The sequence below is a fragment of the Lepus europaeus genome, chromosome 10, assembly GCF_033115175.1.
Source record: "Lepus europaeus isolate LE1 chromosome 10, mLepTim1.pri, whole genome shotgun sequence".
Taxonomy (NCBI): Eukaryota; Metazoa; Chordata; class Mammalia; order Lagomorpha; family Leporidae; genus Lepus; species Lepus europaeus.
The window spans coordinates 14,552,000-14,576,662 of NC_084836.1; the positions used below are offsets into that span (position 1 = coordinate 14,552,000).

Consider the following 24,663-nt stretch of genomic DNA (forward strand, 5'->3'; position numbering starts at 1 on the left):
ATAGGAAACCTTGATTGTGCCTCAGCGTTGCGGGGCGGGGGGTAAGGGGGTGAGGGGGCAGCTAGCAGGTGCTTCTTGGATAGAACCCTGGCAGCACCTTGATTTTTTTTTTTTTTTGGCTGATCACTACCCATAGGAAAACTCTTGTTTCCTACACTGATCATTTCAAGTGGGGCGACCTATCTGTGGATTGGATCTTAAAGCAGACAAGCCATGTGCCTGCCCGAGGTCTTCATTTCTCCAGAGCCATCTGGAGTGGTGTTTGTTTCCACCCCTTGCACATTCCCCACATGCACTCCAGGCTCCCTGGGAAGAATGACTTCCTCCACGCATGAAGCAGGCACAGGTGGAAGGCCCGACACACCTCCTGGGTGCGCTGCCGACTTTGAACGGGTTTGTTTTGTCTGCGTAATTAAAATGGGCGCGGGGCATTCTTCTCATTAATTTCTGAACTGGTCAAGAAATGGTCAGAAATTTCCCTCGGATTATTCTAATTTGTACACAGAGCGGGCTTGGTTTGAAGAAATAGGGTGTGGGGTGGAGGCATGGGGGTTGGGGGGGCGGGTGGCAGATGAACTTCTAATTTTCCAGGCCGATCAATCGTTAATCCTTCTCCTTAATTACTTTTTCTTTAACTTTGTGATGTGGAATTTAGTGCTCGTGAAAAGAAAAGAACTGAGAGGCGTGAAATAAAGCGGGCTTTATGGGTGAGGGGCTCTGTAGGCAGCCTCCCAGCGCCTCTCAAAGGGCTCCCTTGGCCTGTGGAGAGAGGGTAATTTGATCGCCTTCCTTTCCCTCGCTGGCTCCTCTCTGGGGCAAGAACAGCGAGCTGTATTCAAATGGAGCTTCAAGACACGTATGTCTTAAGACTCTGTTTGGCTTAAAATCGTTTCATCTTTGTCTGAGAGCCTCCAATGAGCTGCACCTGAGTCTTCCCCAAACCCCAGCCAGAAATACAAGACCAGTTTTCTGGGGAAGGAGTGATGCTGAGTGGAAAAGATCTGTGGGCCCGGGCCCCTCCCCGCAGCAGTAAGATGCATTTGGCTTTGTGATTTAGGCCCAGAATGTTAGGAGCCCTGGCGATGGTCTCTGTCTCTTGCTGCCACTGTTTTTGTGGGCAGGGAATGCAAAGGCATCTCAGAGCTTGGAGGTCACACAGTGTGATTCCTGGCCCGTTTACTGGCTGTGTGAGGGGCTCCGGTTCCTGGGTCACACTGGTGGCAGTGGGGGGCTCAAACAAGATGAGGAGTGGTGGGTGATGAGCAGAAACTGGCCTCAGACAGACAGATCTGGGAGTCATCCTCTCTGCCACTCACTACCCCTCTGAGCCGGATTCCTCCTCCACGAGTGTGCCACCCATAATACACATTTTCTGGAAGTTCAGTAAATGTTGGCATATAAAGTTCTTAGCATAATGGCTGCTGCTTTGTAGGCAGTGAGTGGCTGCTGCTATTGCTGGTGTTTCATGAACAAGGGGTGTGAAATATTTGGCGCTGAAATGTATGGTGCCCTTGCATCCTGCGCCCACACCCTGGTACCTACATTCAAACTTGATGTTGCGCAGGTTTTCTGGGAGGTCATGGAGAGCCACTTTTAGCCACTCGTCCAGCTGCTTGGCAAACTTTCGGATCACCTGAGTTAAGCTAGAAAGAGAAAGGATGCCTTGTAAGTGCCTCTTGTGTTGTCTGGTCTCCCTGCTAGGTCTGCACAGGGGCTTAGGTCCCCCTCATTGGGCTTTGGCTGCCGCCAGTAGGTGCCACTCATAAGAGCAACCTTAGAGACAGTGCAGGTGACCCAAGTCCTGCGGGAGACCCGAGCATCTGGGAAGGGATGCCAAGAGGGTGCTCTGGTGCCAACGCTGGCCCACAGTGCCCAGCTGTGGGGAATGGTCCACCTCCTCCTCAGGGAAGACAGACAGCAAAGGAAGAGCAGGTTCAGTGTCACACTACCTGCAGAACCAAGGGTGATGCCTCCTCTTGTCCCAAGACCAAACCCCATCCAGTCTCTTCCTGCCGTCTCAGGAGCCTCGCTTTCCATATCCTACTGTTCCCTCTCTACTCGATCACTCCTCTCAGCGTTTTAATGCATTAAGAAATAGTAATAAAATAAAGACTCTTATTCCATTAACTGTGTCTTCTCAAGTCACACCCTCCCCCTCACTTCACAGACCTCATGGAGTTGTCGTCTGTCTCCCTATCTGCTCTTCCTCACCTCCCAGTTCACTCCTCACCTCACACCTGTTCCTTGTCCTCGACAACGCTCCCTTGGGCAGCGACCCCATCCACAACACCAAACCCAGCAGGCTCATTTTGGTCTCATCTTGCTTGGCGTCTCGGCAGCAGCTGACTCTGTCACCCGCAGCCTCCTTTTTGCAAACACTTGCTCCCCCTGGCACCTGTGACCCCCTTATTCAGGCTGCTCCTCGAAAATCCCAACGTTTCCCTCCCTGTACCTGGCCATTTCTTCTTCCAGTCCTTCCAAGTCCAGCCCTGGGGTCTCTTCTCATAAAGCTTTATTCCTTCCCTGGGTACTTGATCCACACCCAGAGCTTCAGTCACCGTCTACGCTAACTTGTATGTCTCGGGCACAGAGACAGAACCCCAAGCCAACTGCATAGGTAACTCCTGCAGCTCAGTCTTTATCCAACTTCCTCCATTCTCTCAAATGTCTTTTAGTTTGAATCAGGATCCAAGCAAAGTCCATACATTGCATAAAGGATATAACATTGCCTTATTCTACTTCGTTTTTCATTCTGTTTTGTGCCATTGATTTACAGGTTCACTGGAATGTCCCATGCTCTGATTGGGTTGATTTCTTCCTTCCTGTGTGTCGTTTATTCCAGTCATCTACCCTGTGTGCTCCCAGCACACTAGCTGACTTGATAACAACTCCGTTCCAAACTTTCAGGCAAGCAAACTGCAATGGGTGGTCCCTGCGCTCCCTGCTGCACCACATCACGAGGCTTATAAGGTCGGGTTGTTCTTCCTCTAGTACATCAGGTTCTGTATTCACTATCTGAGACTCAGTCTCTCCTCCCAGTAGCAAATATTACAGATTTTCCCTCCAAGTTGCCTCTTGGGAGCATCCATTTTTCTCGCCAGTTCAAGCTACCATCATCATCCCTCACCTGGGCTTTTCCACTAGCTTCCTGCCCCCTACATTGCCACATCCACCCAACTTCTACATTGTTTTCCAAAATACTTGCAATCCTGGTCTATTTCACCTTCTGGTTAAACTCCTCAGTGCATTCGTTTTATTCTTAGGATAAAAACCCAAATTCTAACCACAGCCCCTGACGGCCACACTCTAGCCCTCCTCCCTCTCCCACCCACCTTGCACTTCCTCCCATTTTGGCACCACCAGCCTCTGCCCTGTTCTCTCCCCTCCTACAGCCTCTGCCCTGTTCTCTCCCACAGCCTCTGCCCTGTTCTCTCCCCTCTCACAGCCTCTGCCCTGTTCCCTCTCACAGCCTCTGCCCTGTTCTCTCCCCTCTCACAGCCTCTGCCCTGTTCTCTCCCCTCTCACAGCCTCTGCCCTGTTCTCTCCCACAGCCTCTGCCCTGTTCTCTCCCCTCTCACAGCCTCTGCCCTGTTCCCTCTCACAGCCTCTGCCCTGTTCTCTCCCACAGCCTCTGCCCTGTTCTCTCCCCTCTCACAGCCTCTGCCCTGTTCTCTCCCCTCCCACAGCCTCTGCCCTGTTCTCTCCCACAGCCTCTGCCCTGTTCTCTCCCCTCTCACAGCCTCTGCCCTGTTCTCTCCCCTCCCACAGCCTCTGCCCTGTTCTCTCCCCTCCCACAGCCTCTGCCCTGTTCTCTCCCACCAGCCTCTGCCCTGTTCTCTCCCCTCTCCCAGCCTCTGCCCTGTTCTCTCCCCTCTCACAGCCTCTGCCCTGTTCTCTCCCACAGCCTCTGCCCTGTTCTCTCCCCTCTCACAGCCTCTGCCCTGTTCTCTCCCACAGCCTCTGCCCTGTTCTCTCCCCTCTCACAGCCTCTGCCCTGTCCCCTCTCACAGCCTCTGCCCTGTTCTCTCCCCTCTCACAGCCTCTGCCCTGTTCTCTCCCCTCTCACAGCCTCTGCCCTGTTCTCTCCCCTCTCCCAGCCTCTGCCCTGTTCTCTCCCACAGCCTCTGCCCTGTTCTCTCCCACCAGCCTCTGCCCTGTTCTCTCCCCTCTCACAGCCTCTGCCCTGTTCTCTCCCCTCTCACAGCCTCTGCCCTGTTCTCTCCCCTCCCACAGCCTCTGCCCTGTTCTCTCCCACAGCCTCTGCCCTGTTCTCTCCCCTCTCACAACCTCTGCCCTGTTCTCTCCCCTCTCACAGCCTCTGCCCTGTTCTCTCCCCTCCCACAGCCTCTGCCCTGTTCTCTCCCCTCCCACAGCCTCTGCCCTGTTCTCTCCCACCAGCCTCTGCCCTGTTCTCTCCCCTCTCACAGCCTCTGCCCTGTTCTCTCCCCTCCCACAGCCTCTGCCCTGTTCTCTCCCCTCTCACAGCCTCTGCCCTGTTCTCTCCCCTCCCACAGCCTCTGCCCTGTTCTCTCCCACCAGCCTCTGCCCTGTTCTCTCCCCTCTCCCAGCCTCTGCCCTGTTCTCTCCCCTCTCCCAGCCTCTGCCCTGTTCTCTCCCCTCCCACAGCCTCTGCCCTGTTCTCTCCCCTCCCACAGCCTCTGCCCTGTTCTCTCCCACCAGCCTCTGCCCTGTTCTCTCCCCTCTCACAGCCTCTGCCCTGTTCTCTCCCCTCTCACAGCCTCTGCCCTGTTCTCTCCCACAGCCTCTGCCCTGTTCTCTCCCCTCCCACAGCCTCTGCCCTGTTCTCTCCCCTCCCACAGCCTCTGCCCTGTTCTCTCCCACCAGCCTCTGCCCTGTTCTCTCCCCTCTCACAGCCTCTGCCCTGTTCTCTCCCCTCTCACAGCCTCTGCCCTGTTCTCTCCCACAGCCTCTGCCCTGTTCTCTCCCCTCTCACAGCCTCTGCCCTGTTCTCTCCCCTCCCACAGCCTTTGCCCCCGGCGTTCTTGCAGTCAGGAACATCTTTTCCTTCTTCACCTGTTCAATTCCTGCCCACCCATCAGAGTTGAGACCGGATTTACTTCCATAGGAAAACCTTCTCTGGAAAGGCCCCGTGGCTGTGACAGCCTGCGTGATTATCTCGTTAATGTGGACCTTCTCTTTCCCCCTAGACTCTGTACGCCATGCCAGGGCAGGGACTAAGCCTCCTTTCCTTACCACTGTATCCTTAGCCCCCAGCATAGTGCCAGGCACATAGCGGCCCTGAACAAAGTGTTAAATAGAAGAATGAATGAAAGGCTTCCCATCCCCAGATGGAGCGACCTCAGCTATATTCCCCACAAGGTCCTGCCCACATTGTGCCCCCTCTCCACCCTGTTCATCTCTGGCTGCAGACCTTCCAGGACCTATCCCCTGGTTCATTCCACTCCCACCACACGAGCCGCCTTCCTGTTTCTCCAACACTCCAGGCCTTTGGCTGCCTCACCAGAGCCTCTGTATGCGCTGCTTCCTCGCCTGGGAAGCTCTTGCCCCAGAGAGTGGCATGGCTCCCTGCCCTACCAACTTCATTTACACTTAGTTCAAGTGTGGACCATGATATTTCAAACCGGGGGCCTCCCCACTCTCTCGGCTCCCCCCGACTCAACACTCTGCATCTTACCGTATGTTTGAAAAGGATGACTTTAACTACAGGAGGGCAATCACATGACTGTAATTATCCGGGCAAGATAGCAGTCTGGGGCCAGTGCTATGGCACAGTGGGTAAAGCCTCCACCTACACTGCTAGCATCCCAGTTCAAGTCCCTGCTGCTCCAATTCTGATCCAGCTCCCTGATAATGGCATGGGAAAGCAGTGGAGGATGGCCCAAGCACATGGACTCACATGGGAAACCCAAAAGAAGTTCCTGGCTCTTGGCTTCGATCTGGCCCAGCTCCGGCTGTTACAGCCATTTGGGGAATGAACCAGTAGGGTGGAAAATCGATCTCTCTCTCTAACTCTGCCTTTTAAATAAAATTAATTTTTAAAAAATAATAAAATCCACTGTTTTGAAGGCAGAGCCAACAGGATTTTATGGTAAATGGCCGTGGGTGTTTGAGGAAAGGATGGAATCAAGTTTGTCTCCTGAGAGAAAAGGGACAGGAGCAGCCGCTGTGCCCAGCACGGTGCCTGCCATGCAGGCGCTGATTCCTAAATGGTAAATACTGGGTGAGCTGTAAGGGCGGGGTGTGTAACACAGGCGGGGCCCAAATTCAGTACTCATTATCTTAGCACCCTGGACCCAGCTTCTAAGGGAGAGGCTGCTCCCGACAGGTCAACAGTGAGAGAAGTCCCAGGGTGAACCTTCCTGTGGCTGTCTGTGGGCGTTGGCACAGGCGCTGTGCCACTCTCCACCCGTGACACACTGCCCTTGCTCCCAGCTGGGGCTGGGGAGCAGAAATAAGCGGCAGGACTGCAGGTGGGGCCCCTCACGTTGAGCTAATGTTTGATTTTATGCAGCTGCAGAAAAGTGGGGAGGGCTTTAGCCCAGAAAGGATTCTATTTGGGGCTCAGACTCGGGACTGTGGGACTTGTAGGAGCCATCGGAGCATTCAAGCTGCTATGCTGTGGTGTCAAATGAGAAGGGGAGGAATCGCCTGCCCAGTCTCAGAGATGCGCCTCTAGCCCAGCCTGCTCTGCCTCCTGCAGGATCCGCTGATGCTGCCACACCCCCTCCCTGACAGACTTTCCTCCCTGGGGGTACCCTGCAGCTGACCGCCCCCCCCCTTCCTCCTAGCTCAGCCCTTGGCCCGCACTCCCCCGTCTGCCCTGGGCTTGTAGTGCTACATTCTCCTCCGCTTTGTGGGGATGGTTCCCACTTCGACCGCTTCAGCATCAGCCCTTCCTCCCCGTCTTCCCTCCGCTCTTGTAACTCCCTGAATGGCTTCCAGCGGTGATGCTGTAGCAACAGCAAAAACGGTGACAATAGCAGTTACACTTTATAAGAGTGCAATGTGCTAAGTGCTAGACGCTTCACCAGTACTTTTCTTATGTGATCCTCACTTCAACCCTATGAAGGAGGTACTACTGTTAATCCTTACACAGAGGTAAGAAACCAAGGTGCACAGACAACTGAGAGAAAGTATGGTTAACTGAGGTTACTCAAAACAAAAAGCAATTCAAATCAATTGGCAATCTACAAAAAGAGTTAAAGATTTTAAAAGCTATTATTAAAATTGCTATATTGGTCTACTATGCTATATTATATGTGTGTACATATTGTATGTCCACATGGGGAACTTTTATTAAGAGTTTTATTTTAAATGGCTTATAGATAAGATTGTCCATAAATTTAAGCTGCTAAAATCAATCAAAGATACATTTTAATTTGTGTGACCTGAATCTGTGTATCATATGTTTTAAACTTGTTGGTAGAAAGAAACTAAAAACATTTTAGATGGTTGTGCTTAAGTTTACTGGTTAAACAAACTACACCATGTTAGATATTTAAGAGGTGTTTTCAAATACATGATTCTTAAAATTTATAGAAGGCATTGGACCTTCTGGTAAATGGTTTCTTAAGTTGTTATCTAATGGTTGAAACAGTTTGCTAAGTATTCATGTGATATTGCTATTATCAGCAAGCGATCTAGGACTTGCTCCCTCATTTCTCTATTCTAAGCCCAACTTGTTCTTTCATTTCTCTATTCTCTTCAAGGTAGGAAACTAATTCTATTATGAAGGAATCTGTAGGATGCACAATTTAATCTTTAGACCTTATAAAAGAGATGGCTAACATTTTTCTGTAATAGCATAGCCAAAATAAGAACTTAAATAATAATCTCATAGCTAGATTCACTTCGCCATCAGCGAAGTAAGCAGTAAGTAGAAAAAACCTCCCTTTCAGACCAAAGGGAAAGAAAGTTTTAAAGTGAGAATATAATTTTCCTCATGGGCATTGTCTACCTTAGAAAAACTACTACAGAACATGCCTGTGACTATAGACTTGTAGTTCAGGCCACCGAAGATTAGAGATGGGACATGGGCACTCCCTTGACTTACATCCTCTGGTCTGCTTTAACACAAACCAGGAGGAAAAGAAAGCTAGGCATCAGAAGCAATGGGTGGCAGGCCTATGAATGGCTGATCTGTACAGTGATCTGCCCTCAAGGAGACCCAACAGGCCAGTCCACTGCAGTGGCTTTCAAAGTGGTAAGCCTGGGCTTCAGCAGAAGTCAGCTTGTGAAGAGCCCTGGCAGCTCTGCCAAGAGTTGGATCACTGGAAATGGACCTGCCCTGGAGTCGAAGGATGCCCAGGTCAGAGCCACTGATCTTATTGGCTCTAAGCTGAAAAGCCCTTCACTCAGCCCAACTTCCAAAGTGACCACTGCAGCTGAGGGGATGGTCAAGTAGGGTCAGCAACATTGCAGGCAGAACTGTAAATTTCTTGTTAGAGATGCCCCCTGCTTTTACCTGGCCAGCTCTCCTCCCAGGCCAGCCAAGTAATGAAAGTCAACAGAGTGCCTTCCCCTAGGAGGTTCACACCTCCCTTAGGATATACCCCATGTGAAGAGATAGATAGGTCTGGGCCTCTTAACTTACAAGGCCTAAAGCCCACCAGATTATTATCAAGCCCCTTCTATCAGGTTCTATTTGCCTCTCAATCAGAAAACTTAATTGTAGCTTAGACAGCACCTTTCTTAGCTCCTCTAATAATGACTCTGTCCTTTGTTCTAGACCCTGTCTAGTGTACTTGGGCCTCATTCCTTTGTAATCATAACCTCTACTCTACCTCCAATGGCTCTACTCCCAACCTGTGTGTACTGATGGTCCTCTTCCCCACTTAATGCTGTATAATTGTTCAAACCTGGTAAATGCCACTCTTAGGATCATTGGTTACTATCCTCACTCTGTCTTTTATGACCTTGTCTAAATATGATCAGAGTCGGCAAACTTGGAAGGCTTCCATAGCCTTGGCAACTCATGACGACAGCCTAGGGTGGTTACTGGCGCCATAAACTAGAGTGTCAGTTTGTTGGGTCAACAACAGGAGCCACTGTGCACTTGCTCCTCATGTGGGATCTCTGTCCTTAATGTGCTGTACATTTTGATTTAATGCTATAACTAGCACTCAAACAGTATGTTTCACTTTGTGTTTCCATGTGGGTGCAAACTGTTGAAATCTTTATACTAAATTGATCTTCTGTATATAAAGAGAATTGAAAATGAATCTTGATGTGAATGGAAGGGGAGAGGGAGCGGGAGAGGGGAGGGTTGCGGGTGGGAGGGAAGTTATGGGAGGGGGAAGCCATTGTAATCCATAAGCTGTACACTGGAAATTTATATTCATTAAAGTTAAAAAAAATGGAAAAAGAAATATATTTATGAAAAAAAAAAGATTTAAATAGGAGCTAAAGAAAAACTTTCCTTTTTATATTTCAGAACGTTTAACTTCAAATAGATATCTGAAAATATTTATTTACTATAAGAAGTGACAAAAATATCTTTTAAAAATATTTATTCATAAAATACTATCTAAAATTCTATTTCTGTATATTCAAGTAAATTGAATACTTTGCTTTCCATCATGTTATTGTTTATGTGGTGGTATCATAAAGTAAGATATAACTGCAAAAAAGAAAAAAGAAACCAAGGTGCACAGAATTTTTTTTTTTTCCCCAAGGAAATGCAGCGAGTGCATGGCCAAGACTCAAGCCCAGCTCTGTATGAATTCTGTTATCCTTCTGCTGTCAGGTGATGAAGGGATCCACATGTGCACTTTCAGATGCCCTGCTCCTCACTCTCTCCAGTGCCTTCTATGCAAAGGCAGGCGCCTCCGAAGGGAGGAGGCCATGTGCCTTGGCTCACTTGTGGAGGAGGGAAGATAGAAGAGTATCTCTACAAGTGGAGCAAAAGAATGCTGCTAAAGTTTCCAACAAATTGCTGAAGGCTAGCATGAGAGTGTAGAACTCCGGGAGCCACAGGTACAAGGGAAGTTCACATCCATTTGCAAACTTCACAGATCTCTCGGGTGTTCTGAGGAAGACTGAGGAAAAGGAGAACAGAGAAAGCCTTTTGCAGAGGTGCGTGTTTGCAGGATAGGAGAAAACAACAAACAAACAAACAACCTGCCCCATAGCCAACCCAAACTGGCTCATAAGCACCAAGTCTCAAACAGGTGTAGCAGAGGTCCACTGGGAAGGCCTACTACAGCTGGGGGTGGAATAGGATCATGGAGAAGAAAGCCCAGGGACTGCAGCTGTGGGGCCTTGTGTTAAAGTTACAGCATGTGACACCACTTCGAGTACTGGCTGCCCTACTTCCAGTCCAATTCCCTAACAATGTGCCTGGGAAGGCAGCGGAAGATGGCTCAAGTCCTTGGGACCCAACGACCCATGAGAGAGACACTGATGGAGTTCCAGGCTCCTGGCTTCAGCATGGCCCACCCCTGGCATTGTGGCCATTTAGGGGAGTGAACCAAGAGATGGAAGATCTCTCTTCCTCCGCCCCCACAACTCTGCCTTTCAACTAAATCTTTTGAAAATTTTTTTTTCTCTAAAGCCTAAAAATATTAAGCTAAGCACAAGACACCTTGAGAGAATTTGCATCTGGTGGTAGAATGAAGATAATGGCAGCAACAAGAAAAGCCAAACCCAATTAATCCATGAATATACTGATTGACTCCTTACATTCAGAGCCAAGAGAAAAGGTATGTCTGTGTCTAGACATAAATATTATCCACCTCAGTCTCTACTGTTCTGTGCAGTTTTGCAGTCACTGAAAATTACAAGGCACATAGGAAACCAAGAGTCTACTGTCAAGAGAAAAAGCAGTCAACATAACAAGAGTGACCACGGCTCACTCTAACGGAAAAGGGAAACAGTAAGCACGAGCAGATGAGGAATTTCAGCAGGACACAGAAATTACCACCAACAATAAAATGAAATGGCAGAAACAGGAACGAAAAAAACATACGTGACAGTGTTGAGTCATGCTAGGACCTTTAACAGATAATCAGGGGCCAGCGTTGTGGTGCAGCGGGTTAAGCCTCCACCTGTGAGGGCAACCTATGGTGCCAGAGGTGAAGAACGCCTTCCGCAGCATCAGTACTAACACTGATGGACCGAAGGAAAGAACCAGTGATTCTGAAACAGGTCAATAAAAATGGCCCAATCCAGACTCAGAGAGAAAAATAAGGGGGGGAGGGGAGCAAAACCAGAGCATCCAGGAGTTATGGGGCAATGTCAAAGGTCTAACTTCTTGAGTCTAAAATTTACAAAGGAGAAAACAGAGCAGAAGATAATGGCTGGGAGATCTTCCAAAATAATGAAATTCACTAAAACACACACCCAAGAATCTCAGGAGGACCAAGCAGGATTCAAAACAAAACACCTACGTCCATTACAGACAAACAGCTGAAAGCCAAACACAGAGAACATTTTGAAGGCAATTAAGGAAACAAAGGCACATTTTATACAGAGGAGCAAAGATCTACAAAAAAGCCAAATGTGTGGGCCAAAAACAGTAAAGCAAAATCTTTAAAATGCTGCAAGCAAAGTTAAGCAAACAACAACAACACCCTTGTCAATCCAGAATCCCATTCCCACTGAAAGTATCTTTCAAAAATGAAGGAGAAATTACGATTTCTAGAGAAGCACAAACTGAGATAATTCATTACAACCAGGCCTGTAACACAAGAAATGTTAAAGAAAATTCCGTGGACTGAAAACTATGATAGATTTACACAAAGAAAGGAAGGTCAGAAATCATTATGATGACGATAGGTATAAAATGTTATTTTCCTTATCTTTAACCATTCTAAAAGATAACTGTCTACAGGAAAAATAGTCACAGTATTGTGTAAGTTGATAGGATGTGTGCTATGGTTTGTCCCACCAACACTCATGTTGACATTTGACTCTCAGTGTGACAGTGCTGAGTCTTGCTATGACTGTAAGAGGTAATCAGAAGCTGGCATTGTGGTGCAGTGGGTTAACCCACCACTTGTGATGGCAACATCCCATGTGGGCACTGGTTCATATCTTACCTTCTCCACTTCCGATCCAGCTTCCTGCTAATGTGCCTTAGATTGGTTGCCACAAGAGCAGGTTGTAATAAACTAAGTTTCCCCTTGGTGTTTCGGCCTCTTCCTTGCTTGCTCACCACTTCTGCACCTGTTCTCACCAAGTGATGCCATCTACCATAAAGTCCTCACCAGCAGCCAAGAACTTGGCTCTTTGATCTCCAGAACTGCAAGCCATATAAACCTCATTTCTTTGGAGATCGAGCAACTTGGAGCATTTTGTTATAGTAACATAAAATAGAATATATAAGAATAAAATTACAAAATAACAACAGCACCAAAAAATTGGATGAAAGAATGGGAATATACTATCGTAAGATTCTTATACTATTTGTGCAGCAATATAATAGTATTTAGTATAGTACATTGTAAGCTAAAGATATATAAACCCTAAGCAATGACAAAAAATTTAAGAGGTATAAATAACAAGCCAATCATGGAGGTAAATGGAATGATTAAAAAAAAATAAATAACCAACCCGGTGTGGGTGTGTGGCAGATACTGATCGGGATGCCCACATCCCACAACAGAGAACCCAAGTTCAAGTCCTGGCACCATTTCCCACCCTAGCTTCCTGCTAATGTGCACCCTGGGAAGGCAGCAGGTCGGAGCTCAAGTACTTGGGCCCCTGCCACCCTGTGGGAGATCCGGATTGAGTTCCTGAATCCCCAGGAACTGGACCTGGCCCAGTCCCAGTCGTTGCAGATATTTGGGGAGTGAAATAGCAGATGAACACTCTGTTGCTCACTCTGTCTGTCTCTACCTCTCAAATTAAAAAAAAAAAAAAAGGACTAAACAGTATTTTACACTTTATGTTCTGTGTAGGTGCAAACTGATGAAATCTTTACTTAATATATACTAAATCGATCTTCTGTATATAAAGATAATTGAAAATGAATCTTGATGTGAATGGAATGGGAGAGGGAGCGGGAGATGGGAGGGGTGCGAGTGGGAGGGAAGTTGGTGGGGGGGAAGCCATTGTAATCCATAAACTGTACTTTGGAAATTTATATTTACTAAATAAAAGTTAAAAAGACTATATTTTTGACTATATTTATTTATTTATTTATGTGTAAGGTAGAGTGACAGAGAGAGAGAGACAGAGAGAGAGAGGTCGATTTTCCACCTTCTTGTACATTCTCCAAATGACTGTAACAGCCAGGGCTGGGCCAGGCCAAAGCCAGGAGCCTAGAACTGCATTTGCATCTCCCACATGGGTGGCAGGGGCCCAAGCACTTGAGCCATCATCTGCTGCCTCCCAGCATGCTCCCTAAGTGGGACTCAAACCAGCACTCTGATCTGGGATGCTGGCATTGCAGGTGGTGGCTTAACCTGACATGCCACAACACCAGCTCCAAAACTAAAGACTGTATTTTTAAAAATAACAATCCCAAACCAGGAAACAAAGAAAGGATAAAAGGAACAAAACCCAATGAAACTCATGGAAAGCAAGATGCAAGATTTTAATTCAACTAAATATATCTAGTTGCTAGAGAAAGCAACTGAAAAGGGAAATTGGCAAATTGTATAAAAACTGACTGTAAGAAATATATTTCAACTATAAAGTCAGAATAACAAAGTAGAAAAAGATGTCATGCAAAAATTTGTTAAAAAGGCTAAAGTATCTGTTTTACTGCCAAAGTATATTTCTAAACAAGAAGGATTTTAAAAATATATTATATTATTAAAAGGAGTCGATTCACCAAGAAGATATAACCATCTTAATTTGTACATATTTAATAACAAAATTTAAAATGAGCCTCAAAATACATGAAGTAAAAACTGCTGAACAAACCCTCAAAGCTGAAGGTGTCTACATTTTTCTCAATCAATAGAACAAATGGACAGAAAATCAGTAAGGACAAAGAAAATCTAAACAACACTATCAATTCACTTGACCTAATTGAGTTTTATAGAACACTTCACCAAATGATAGCAGAATAGACAGCCTTTCCAAGGACATATAGGACATTCATGAACATAGACCATATTCTGGGCCACACAAAACAAGCTGCACTAAATTTAAAACAATAAAAATATGATGTATTTAATCTGACAACAGAGGAATTAAATTAGAAGTCCATAACGAAAGATCTTGACAATCTCAAATATTCGGAGATTAAACAAATGACTTCTACATAACCCATGGGTCAAAAAGGAGGTCATGCGAAAGCAGAAAATAATTTAATTGAATTAACATGAAAATAATGTATCAAAGTTTATGGGATGGAGCTAAGCAGTGATTAGAGGAAAATTTATAGCATTAAATTATTTCACTAGGAAAGCAACGACTTAAATCTTTCTGTAAAGAAACTGAAAAGTGTGGAGCCAGCCTTGTGGTGTACTGGGTTAGACTGGTACCTGTGATGCCAGCATCCCATGTGAGTGCTAAGTCCCAGCTGCTCCACTGTCAATCTGCCTTCCTGCTAATGTGCCTAGGAAAGCAGCAGAAAATCGCCAAAGTATGTGTGCCCCTGCCTCCCACATGAGAGACTGTGATGGTGTTCCAGGCTCCCGGCTTCACTTTGGCCCAGACCCGGCCATTGTGGCCATTTGGGGAGTGAACCAGCAGCAGGGAGATTCTCTCTCTCCCTCTTTCTCTGTAACTCTGCCCTTCAACTAACTAAATCAAGAAAGAGAGAAAGAGAGAGAGAAAGAGAGAGGAAGGAAGGAAGGAAGGAAGGAAGGAAGGAAGGAAGGAAGGAAGGAAGGAAAGAAAAGAAGAAGAGGAAAGGAAAGGAAAGGAAAGGAAAAAGGAAAGGAAAGGGGAGAAGGGAGGAGAGGGGAGGGGAGGAGAGGGAAGGGGAGGGAAGGGGAGGGGAAGGGAGGGGAAGGAAGGGAAGGGAAGGAGAGAGTAAGAAAAAGGAAACTGAAAAACCCAAAATAAGCACAAAGAAAACAATAAAAGGGGCCGGCGCCATAGCTCACTTGGTTAATCCTCCGCCTGTGGCACCGGCATCCCACATGGGGGCCAGGTTCTATTCCCGGTTGCTCCTCTTCCAGGCCAGCTCTCTGCTATGGCCTGGGAGTGCAGTGGAGGATGACCCAGGTGCTTGGGCCCTGCACCCGCATGAGAGACCAGGAGGAAGCACCTGGCTCCTGGCTTCAGATCAGCGCAGTGCCAGCTGTAGCAGCCATTTGGGGGGTGAACCAATGGAAGGAAGACCTTTCTCTCTGCCTTTCTCTCTCACTACCTATATCTCTACCTGTCAAATAAATAAAAATGAAACAATAAAATAAAACCATAAATTAATAAAATTGAAAACATAAAAACAAGAAGAGACTAGAGAAATCAAAAGCTGTACACTGATAAATCTCTTGGCACACTAATCAAGAAAAAGAAGATACAAATTAATTGCATCAGGAATGAGAAAAGGGACATTACTACAGATCCTACAGATAGCAAAAGAGTAATAAATAAATATTATGAACATATTTCTTCTAGAAAAATAGACAAGAGAGAGCACCTCCCAACTCATTTCACAAGACCAGGATTACTCTGACACCTAAACCAGAAAAAGACATTATACGAAAAAGAAAAGAAAAGATCAATACTTTCCTCAACATAATATTAGCAATTTTGATCTACCGAACTAGTTTGTAAAAGTCATAATCAGGGCCAGCACTGTGGCATAATGGATTAAGCTCTTGTCTGCAACCCATATGGGCACTAGTTCGAATCCCAGCTGCTTCTCTTCTGATCCAGCTCCCAGCTAATGCACTTGGGAAACGGCAGAGGATGGCCCAAGTCATCGGGCTCCTGTACCCATCTGGGAGACCTGGGAGAAGCTCTGTGCTCCTGGTTTTGGCCTGGTCCAGTCCCAGCTGTTGTGGTTATTTGGGGAGTGAACCAGCAGATGAAAAATCTCTTTCTCTCTAACAGTATCTTTCATATCAATTTTTTAAAAAATTATGATCAAGTAAGTTTACCCTGGGGGTGAGAGGCTAGTATAAGAATTTGAAAATAAGGGCCGGCGCGTGGCTCAACAGGCTAATCCTCTGCCTTGCAGCACTGGCACACCGGGTTCTAGTCCCAGACGGGGCGCCGGATTCTGTCCCGGTTGCCCCTCTTCCAGGCCAGCTCTCTGCTGTGGCCTGGGAGTGCAGTGGAGGATGGCCCAAGTGCTTGGGCCCTGCACCCCGTGGGAGACCAGGATAAGCACCTGGCTCCTGCCTTCGGTTCAGCGCGGTGTGCCGGCCACGGCGGCCATTGGAGGGTGAACCAACGGCAAAAGGAAGACCTTTCTCTCTGTCTCTGTCTCTCACTGTCCACTCTGCCTGTCAAAAATAAAAAAAAAATTTTTGAAAATAAAACAATGTAAAATCTACCATATTAACAGACTAAAGAGGGAAAACTATATGATGACCTTAGAACTTTTAAAAAACATCTGTAACAGAAACTCCTTTTGTGATAGGAACTCTTAGCAAACTAGGAATGGAAAGGAGCTTTTTCACCTTGATAAAGGGCATCTATAAAAAGCCTATAGCTAGCATCATATTTTATCGTGAATACTGAATGCTTCCCCTTAACAATTAGGGAAAATGCAAAGATGCCTCATCCTTACCTAGGCTCAGACAGAATCCTAGAGGTCCTAGCAAGTGCAAAAAGGTATGGAGGAAAAAGATACACTGACTGGAAATAAATAGAAGAAATGAAGTTTTCTCTAGTCCTACATTACAAAATTATGGCAAATCCCAAAGAATCTAACAAGTGAGTTTAATGCTATCTCACAATGTAACATCAACACACAGAAGTAAGTCATGTTCTGAAAGCCAGCATTGAGCAATTGGGAACTGGGGTTTTAAAAACATTGTTGGGGACTGGAGGGAAGTGGGAACTTCATGCAGCAGTTAAGATGCAGTTTGGGTGGCTGGCACCATGGTGCAGTAGGTTAATCTTCTGCCTGTGGCGCCAGCATCCCATATGGGCACCGGTTCTAATCCTGGCTGCTCCTCTTCCAATCCAGCTCTCTGCTATGGCCTGGGAAAGCAGTAGAAGATGGCCCAAGTGCTTGGGCCCCTGCACCTGCATGGGAGTCCAGGAGGAAGCACCTGGCTCCTGGCTTCGGATCGGCGCAGTGCCTGCTGTGGCGACCATTTGGGGAGTGAACCAACGGAAGGAAGACCTTTCTCTCTGTCTCTCTCTCTCACTATCTAACTCTGCCAGTCAAATAAAAAAAGTTAAAAAGACTTTAAAACCACCATAATCTAGATCATGTGGGACTGGTGACAGGAGGGGCACAAGGATGAAAGGAACAGAACTGAGAGACCATAATAGAGTCACACCTATATGATCAATCCATTTTCCACAAAGGTTCCAAGAAATTCAGTAGGGAAAAGTTAGTCGTGGGGCTGTCCCTGCATCTCCGCTGGCAACACTGGCATCCTGTATCAGAGGGCCAGTTAAAGCTCTTGTGGTTCTACTTCCAGTCCAACTCCCTGCTAATGCACCTGGAAAAGCAGCAAAACATAACCCAACTGCTGGCTCCTGGCTTCATCCTGATTCAGCCCTGTGGCCACTGTGGCCATTTGGGGAGTGGACCATCAGATCGATGATCTTTCTATCTCTGTGTTTCTTCTTGTCTCTCTGCCGCTCTGCCTTTTAAATAAATAAATCTTAACAAAAATAGGGGCCAGCATGGGTGCAGCCAGTTAAGCCGCCGTCCGCAGTGCCAGCATCCCTATGGGTGCTGGTCTGAGTCCTGGCTGTTCCACTTTCTGATCCAGCTCCCTGCTAATGGCCTGGAAAGCAATAGAAGAAAGGCCAAGTCCTTGGGCCCCTGTACCCATATGAGATACCCAAATAGCTCCTGGCTCCTGGATTTGGCCTGGCTCAGCCCTGGCCATTGCAGTCATTTGGGGAGTGAACCAGCAGATGTAAGAATTCCCTCTCTGTCTCTGCCTCTCTCTCTCTGTAATTCTGAATTTCAAATAAAATAAATTTTAAAAATGAAGAATGTTGGTCTTTTAAACAAATGGTGCCAGGATATTTGGCCCTTTATCTGCAAAAGCAAAAATTAGCCTTGACCCCTGTACCTCTTACTGTATATAAAACTAAAAAATTAATCAATGAATTATACATCACTGTAAAATATGAAAATGTAAAACTTTCTAGATGAGAACATAAAAGAAATTTTTGAGACTTTTCATAGCAAGGAATTATTAGATATAGCATCAAAAGCAAAATCCATAAGAGAAAATACTGAAATTAGTCTCCTCAAAATAAAAAGGTCTGTTCTTCAAATGACACTTAATAAAGTGAAAAACCCCAAAAATTGGGGGAAAATATTTTCAAAATGCAATCCTGATAGTGAACTTTTCCCTATAATATATTAAAAACTCAATAATGAAAAAAAAAAAGACAACTCAACAACAACCCAAAAAAAGGCAAAAGAATTGAACAACTATTTCCCTAAAAAATACATGTGGATTGCAAATAAGAACCTGAAAAGATGATCAGCATTATTAATCATTCAGAATGCGAAAAAAAAAAATCATTCAGAATGCGAATTAAAATCCAATGAGTGGCCCGCGCCGCAGCTCACTTGGCTAATCCTCCGCCTGCGGCGCTGGCACCCCGGGTTCTAGTCTCGGTTGGGGCGCCGGATTCTGTCCCGGTTGCTCCTCTTCCACTCCAGCTCTCTGCTGTGGCCCAGGAAGGCAGTGGAGGATGGCCCAAGTCCTTGGGCCCTGCACCCGCATGGGAGACCAGGAGAAGCACCTGGCTCCTGGCTTCGGATCGGCACAGCGCACCGGCCGTAGCGGCCATTTGGGGGGTGAACCAATGGAAGGAAGACCTTTCTCTCTGTCTCTCTCTCTCACTGTCTAACTCTGCCTGTAAAAAAAAAAAAAAATCCAATGAGCTACCCCTACCCAATTTTTAGAATGGCTAAAACAAATGAACCAGTAACATCCTGGTAACACCCAGTGCTGTTGAGGGAGTAGAGCCACTGGAGCTCCCAGCATTGTTACAGAAAGAGACTTTGGAGTTCCTACGGTTTTGAATATATGTTCGTTCTATCACTCAGCAATTGCACTTTTGGTATTTAAGCAAAGGAAATAAAAACTTACCCCCACACCTGTATGCAAATGTTGGCACTGGGTAAATTCTAGGTAGCCCAAACAACTTAAATACCCTTCAACTGGTGAATGGATAAAAAAACAGTGGTCCGGCCGGTGCCGCGGCTCACTAGGCTAATCCTCCACCTTGCGGCGCCGGCACACCGGGTTCTAGTCCCGGTCGGGGCACCGATCCTGTCCCGGTTGCCCCTCTTCCAGGCCAGCTCTCTGCTGTGGCCAGGGAGTGCAGTGGAGGATGGCCCAAGTGCTTGGGCCCTGCACCCCATGGGAGACCAGGAGAAGCACCTGGCTCCTGCCATCGGATCAGCGCGGTGCGCAGGCCGCAGCGCACTACCGCGGCGGCCATTGGAGGGTGAACCAACGGCAAAAGGAAGACCTTTCTCTCTGTCTCTCTCTCTCTCACTGTCCACTCTGCCTGTTTAAAAAAAAAAAAAAAAACAGTGGTCCATCCATACATATTATGGAATACTATACTAAATCCTTATAAAAGAACATGTTGCTGATACACACAACATAGATTATGCAAAGTGAAAAAGTCAGACTCAAGACTGTATGATTCCATGTATAAAAGGATTTTGGAAAAGGCAAAAAGAGACACAAAGTATCTGAGTGACTGTCAGGCTCACAGTGGGGAGATGGAATGACCAAACAGGTGAATGAGGGAATTTTCTTAAGTGATGAAAGCATTTTTTAAAATTCCTATTTACTTCAAAGGCAGAGAGACAGAGACAGACAGAGATCTCCCATCTGCAGGTTCCCTTTCCAAATGCCTACAACAAATAGGGCTGGCCCAGGCTCAGGCCAAGAGTCCAGAACTCCATCTGGGTCTCCCATTGGTGGCAGGGACCCACCTGGCAGGGTACCTGCTGCATCCCAAGGTACAGATCAGCAGGAAGCTGGAATTGGAAACAGAGCCAGGACTCAACCGCAGCACTCATGCAGGGAGTTAACTGCTGTGCCAAATGTCACTCCAAAGTAAAAACTTAAATGAGAAAAATTACAACACTTAAATAATGCTGAGAACGAATTTACAATGAATCTATAATAAAGGTTTTACTACTCAATCTGAAATATAAGCAGTTACAAACATCAAAGCACCAAGTAATATAGCATTAATATTCAAAAACAAAAGTTGTAGAGGAGACACAATGAAGTAAGTTGGCACACATTTGTAACAATTCTTATTTATCCACAATAGATCTAAGGGGACAAATGCTAACATAGTGGAAGAACTACATCACAGTAAAGCTGATCCAAGTAACACTATGTCAAAGTCTACACCTTGAAATCAGAAGTGGTTTTTTTTCTTCAACTGTCAATGGAATGCCCAGAAAACTTGACTATGTTACTAAACAAAGAAAATCTAAGCAAAGTTTCAAGAAGAAATCAGCTAGTCGACAGTCTCTAATTACGAAGCAATAAAAATTAAAGTGAATAGCATAACCATAAGACAACAGTCCCTAACACATGGACATTTTAAAATGCTCCTTTTAAATTCTTGCTAACCTGCTCACAAATGTAGTGAAATCCCTGACCTCCTCAAATATACAAGAGGGCTTCAAAAAGTTCACGGGAAATTCATATTCTATTTTAATTTCAGTTTTCCACAAACTTTTTAAAGCCTCTGCATATGTGTGTATACGTATGGATGTATATACATGTATATGTAGATATGCTCATATTTAAGTAGACAACAAATACTGCATATAGAAAAAGCAGTAAGTGTCAGCAACAGGAAAATTCTGAAAAAGCAAAGTGATAACAAAGAGCTGGCCTTGCTAGCTACTTGGCTATGTTTATAGATAGCAGACTTACAACAGAGGGCTCCTGGAACTATCAATGGGAGAGGGAAGGAAGTTCAGAAATAGTCCCAACTACACATGAGAAACAGTTCCAGGTATATAGGAGATGCATCGCACAACAAAGGAAGTATCTCCCATCTAGGAAAAAAAATGTAATCACTCAAATATAGTATTGGGGCAACAGGAGAGATACAAAGAGGGAAAATGGAGCTGATCTTAATAGCTTATATTAGGGTGAAACCCAAACTGAGCAAAAAGTCAAAAGATAAGCATTATACCGCAAAGTGACTGAGACCTACTATGGGAAAATTATATAACTGCAGCAGGAAAGACTTAAAACAACAATACAAAATCTAGGGGCCATAAAAACAAGACCAATAAATTCAACGACGTAAATGTATTTTCCACATGACAAGGACAAAAAACCAAGATGAATTTTAGCAACTCTTAATGTAAATTGTTAATCCCTAATAAGTGAAGTGTCCCTAAAATCAATGAAAGACCAAACACCAAAAAGAAAATTAGGTAAAGATTAAAAACAGAGTTTACAGGAGAAAAAATGCAAATCACCTATAAATATATGAAGAGAGATTCAAGTTCATGTTAATAAGATAATTGCATATTAAAGCTTCACTCAGAAAAGCAGAAGTCATATATCCTTTGATCCAGGAATTCTGCCCTCTGGGAATTAATTTATCCTACGCACAAATTCCATGTAGTGGGATGAATAGTGACCCCTAAAATCCACACAGAACCATGAGAACAACCTTATTTGGGGGAAGGGTCTTGGCAGATCTGATGAAAGACCTTCAGTTGAGATTAGCCTGGGTTAACCAGGCAGGCCCTAAATCCAATGGCAAGTTCTCCTGGAAGCAACAGAACAGAAGGCAGACAGACACACAGAACAGAGACCCTGGAAGACAAGGAGCACCAAGGAGCACCAGGTGTGGCCCTGACAGCTCCCTAGGGAGCCAACCCTGCCGTCACCTCCATTTCAGACTTCCGACTTGTTTGTGAGGGACAGGCTGTGAGGCGTGGACAGGTGTACAGGAGCCCACAAGGGAGACTCCTGCACTCCGGGGCTAGGAGCAGCTGGGCTCTCAACTGACCTGTAGCTGGAAAGAGAGAGGGCTGGAAGGGAGTGGAAGCCTGTGGACGAATGGCCGGCCCCCCAGGACCTCATGGGAAGAGTCAACCTCTTGCCTTCATTCTTCCATCCCTGCCAGCACCATGGCCACAACTAAGGTTTTGTTGTTGTTGTTGTTTCTTGGTTTTTGTTTGTTTTTTTTTTTTTTTTGGTAAAGCAAGATATAGAACAGTATACACAGTGCCACAATTTCAGAAAGAGAAAATAGTATGTACACTGATTCCATGTGCACAGCAGATCTCAACGGACCTCCCTAGTAAATGATTGTATCTGATGCCCTGGGGAGGGGCTGGGTGTCTGGGGAGCAGCAGTGCAGGGGGAAACTTCTCACTGTGCACCATATTCCACCTTCTGAATTTTGAACCTCACATGGTTCAACATCTAGACGTTTTATTTCTATTCACAAATATCAATCAACTCCAAAGTTCGACACCAGTGGTCCTTACAAGGGAGGCCTTTGGGCAGTGCATGGTTATCAACAATAAATGGGAAGAAGGGATAATCGGCCCTTGGGAGCAGCCCCCAGGGCAGGACGGGGACCAGGAAGCCCACCTGTCAGGTAGCGCCTGGAGCACGGTGGGCATCAGCACCCCGGAGATGGCTTTGTAGAGGATGGAGTCACACACGCCAACGATGTTCACCACGGTGGAGGAGCCCAGCACAGGCAGCATGTGGGGCGGCATTCCTTGCCAAAAGTGCAGAAGGAAGCTTTGAACCTGTATTGACCCACAGAGAGAAGAACCATGAGGCCACATGGGGCTCTCCCAGCACAGCTCTGGAATCCCACCCAGGCCAGCCTAGGCTGCCGTGCTGCCATCTCCCTTCCCCACGGCAGCCCACGCCACTCCCGGCCTGGCTTGGTGTGGGAGCCCTGGGCCTCCCGCCTGCACACAGCTTGAGCACTGCCAGGACTGGCAGCCTAGGGCCAGGAGCAGCACCGTAAACCCAAGAGCGCCTTCAGGGCCGGCTGTGGTTTCCATGTTTAAGGAAGGGAAGGCAAGGCCCCCACTGGTGTCTCAGGGACCCCCAGCTGTTCCAGGAGGGAAGGGAAAGGTGTGGGAGTTACACATGAGTGGGATGTTGCTAAAATGAAAATATGTGTCACACACAGGATACTTGTGGTTCAAATCTGTGCACCCAAATCCAGGGATTGCACAAAGGATATCCACTCTTTAATTTTTCCCCAGAGCCCTGGCCAGTTGGTGCCATTATGGGATGCTGGATGGTGCCATCCGGGCAGTTAACTTCAAGTGAGCAGGTGAAGTATATGTGATTTTTTCCTTTTTATCCCCAAACCACCAGGCCAGAGCAGGAATACACTGGATACTCAAAGATGGAATGATTCTTATTAAAGCAACTCACGTCATGTCTGCATGGAATATCCAAAGCAGAGCCCTTGGAGCAGAATAGCACACAGACAAGTGGGACAAGGCGAGGGAAGAGAGTAGTAAAGATGCTTGGCTCATGGACCCAAGGACATTCACAAGCATCTAGACTCAGCTAGCCTTGAGGAGCAGCCCACCTTGAAGCCAGGGAACCCACAAGACTGAAATTTTATGAATTCTAAGAGGCCTAGCTTGGTTTCTGACAGGTGGGCACCCTCGAACTCCACAGGTGTTGTTATCTGCATATCCCTGGTTCCCAAATCAATCCTGACCCAGTGTGGGAGATAATTTTTCCCCTCTGGTTTAAGGCCCTAGAGCTGCTATTGCTATTGTCATTAGCTTCCTTTATCAAGTGCCTGCTATTTGCCAGGTACTCTGAATAGGTTCTCTCAATACTCGTACTACCATTGCAGCTCAGGGTCATTGCTCCAGTTCACAGACATGCCTTGTGCAAAGCCAGGCAGCAAGTCAGAGAACGGATGCGCCTGTGTTTGTCTGCTTCAGTCCTTGGCCCAGTCAGTCCTTCAGGTTCTCCCTGGAGTAGGGTCTCGTTCTCTTCTGACCAGGCTGCCTTGGGGAAGTGGAACCCTGCCCTGCCTGTGGCCCGGTGACCAGAGCACAGCCTCCTGTGGACACACTCCCCTGATGCTCCCAGCTTGCCCGGGTTTTCCGGTGTCAACACTGCATGGGAAGCAGGGGAGAGAGGGATGGGGAGAAAGGCCACGGCCCTCTGACTTCCTAGGGGGGAAGAGCAGAGTGTCAATGAGGGCAGGTCTGTGTGTAGTGAGATGAAGTTACAGTTCTGTTTACTCCATGATGATGACAATACAGAAAAGTTTCACCCAGATTTAATTCAAATAAAGAAAATCTGAATGCGTGAAGCATTCTTGAGTTCAGTCTTGGTTCCACTACCAACTAGGGATGTTATATCTCTAAGCCTCATTTTTCTTACCTGTGAAATGGGGATTAAAGTAGTGTTTATTGCACAGGATTTGGTAAAGATTCCTAAAATTTATTTAGCATAATGCTCGGGCCATGGTAGATGTTTAAAAAGGAATAGTAGTGGCAATGATGATGATGATGAAGATGATGATGAAGAAGAAGAAGAAGGACTACAACTACTAGGTCCCAGAAAGCATTGTGCTTCCCTAAATGTTTGGGACACTTTCCCAAGTTTCTGAGGGTCGCCAGCC

The 24,663-nt window shown here is 46.5% G+C and overlaps 1 protein-coding gene across 1 annotated transcript in view; it reads right to left on the minus strand.

Annotated features, from left to right (window-relative positions):
* The window catches only part of RFX4 (regulatory factor X4), a 75,388-nt gene that overhangs the window by 45,068 nt on the left and 5,657 nt on the right, over positions 1–24,663 (minus strand). Inside the window, exons 4-5 of the mRNA XM_062201985.1 lie at positions 22,638–22,801; positions 1,543–1,643 (exon numbers count right to left, since the gene is read on the minus strand). Of these exons, the coding sequence (XP_062057969.1) occupies positions 1,543–1,643; positions 22,638–22,801 (265 nt within the window). The remainder of the gene's footprint in view (positions 1–1,542; positions 1,644–22,637; positions 22,802–24,663) is intronic.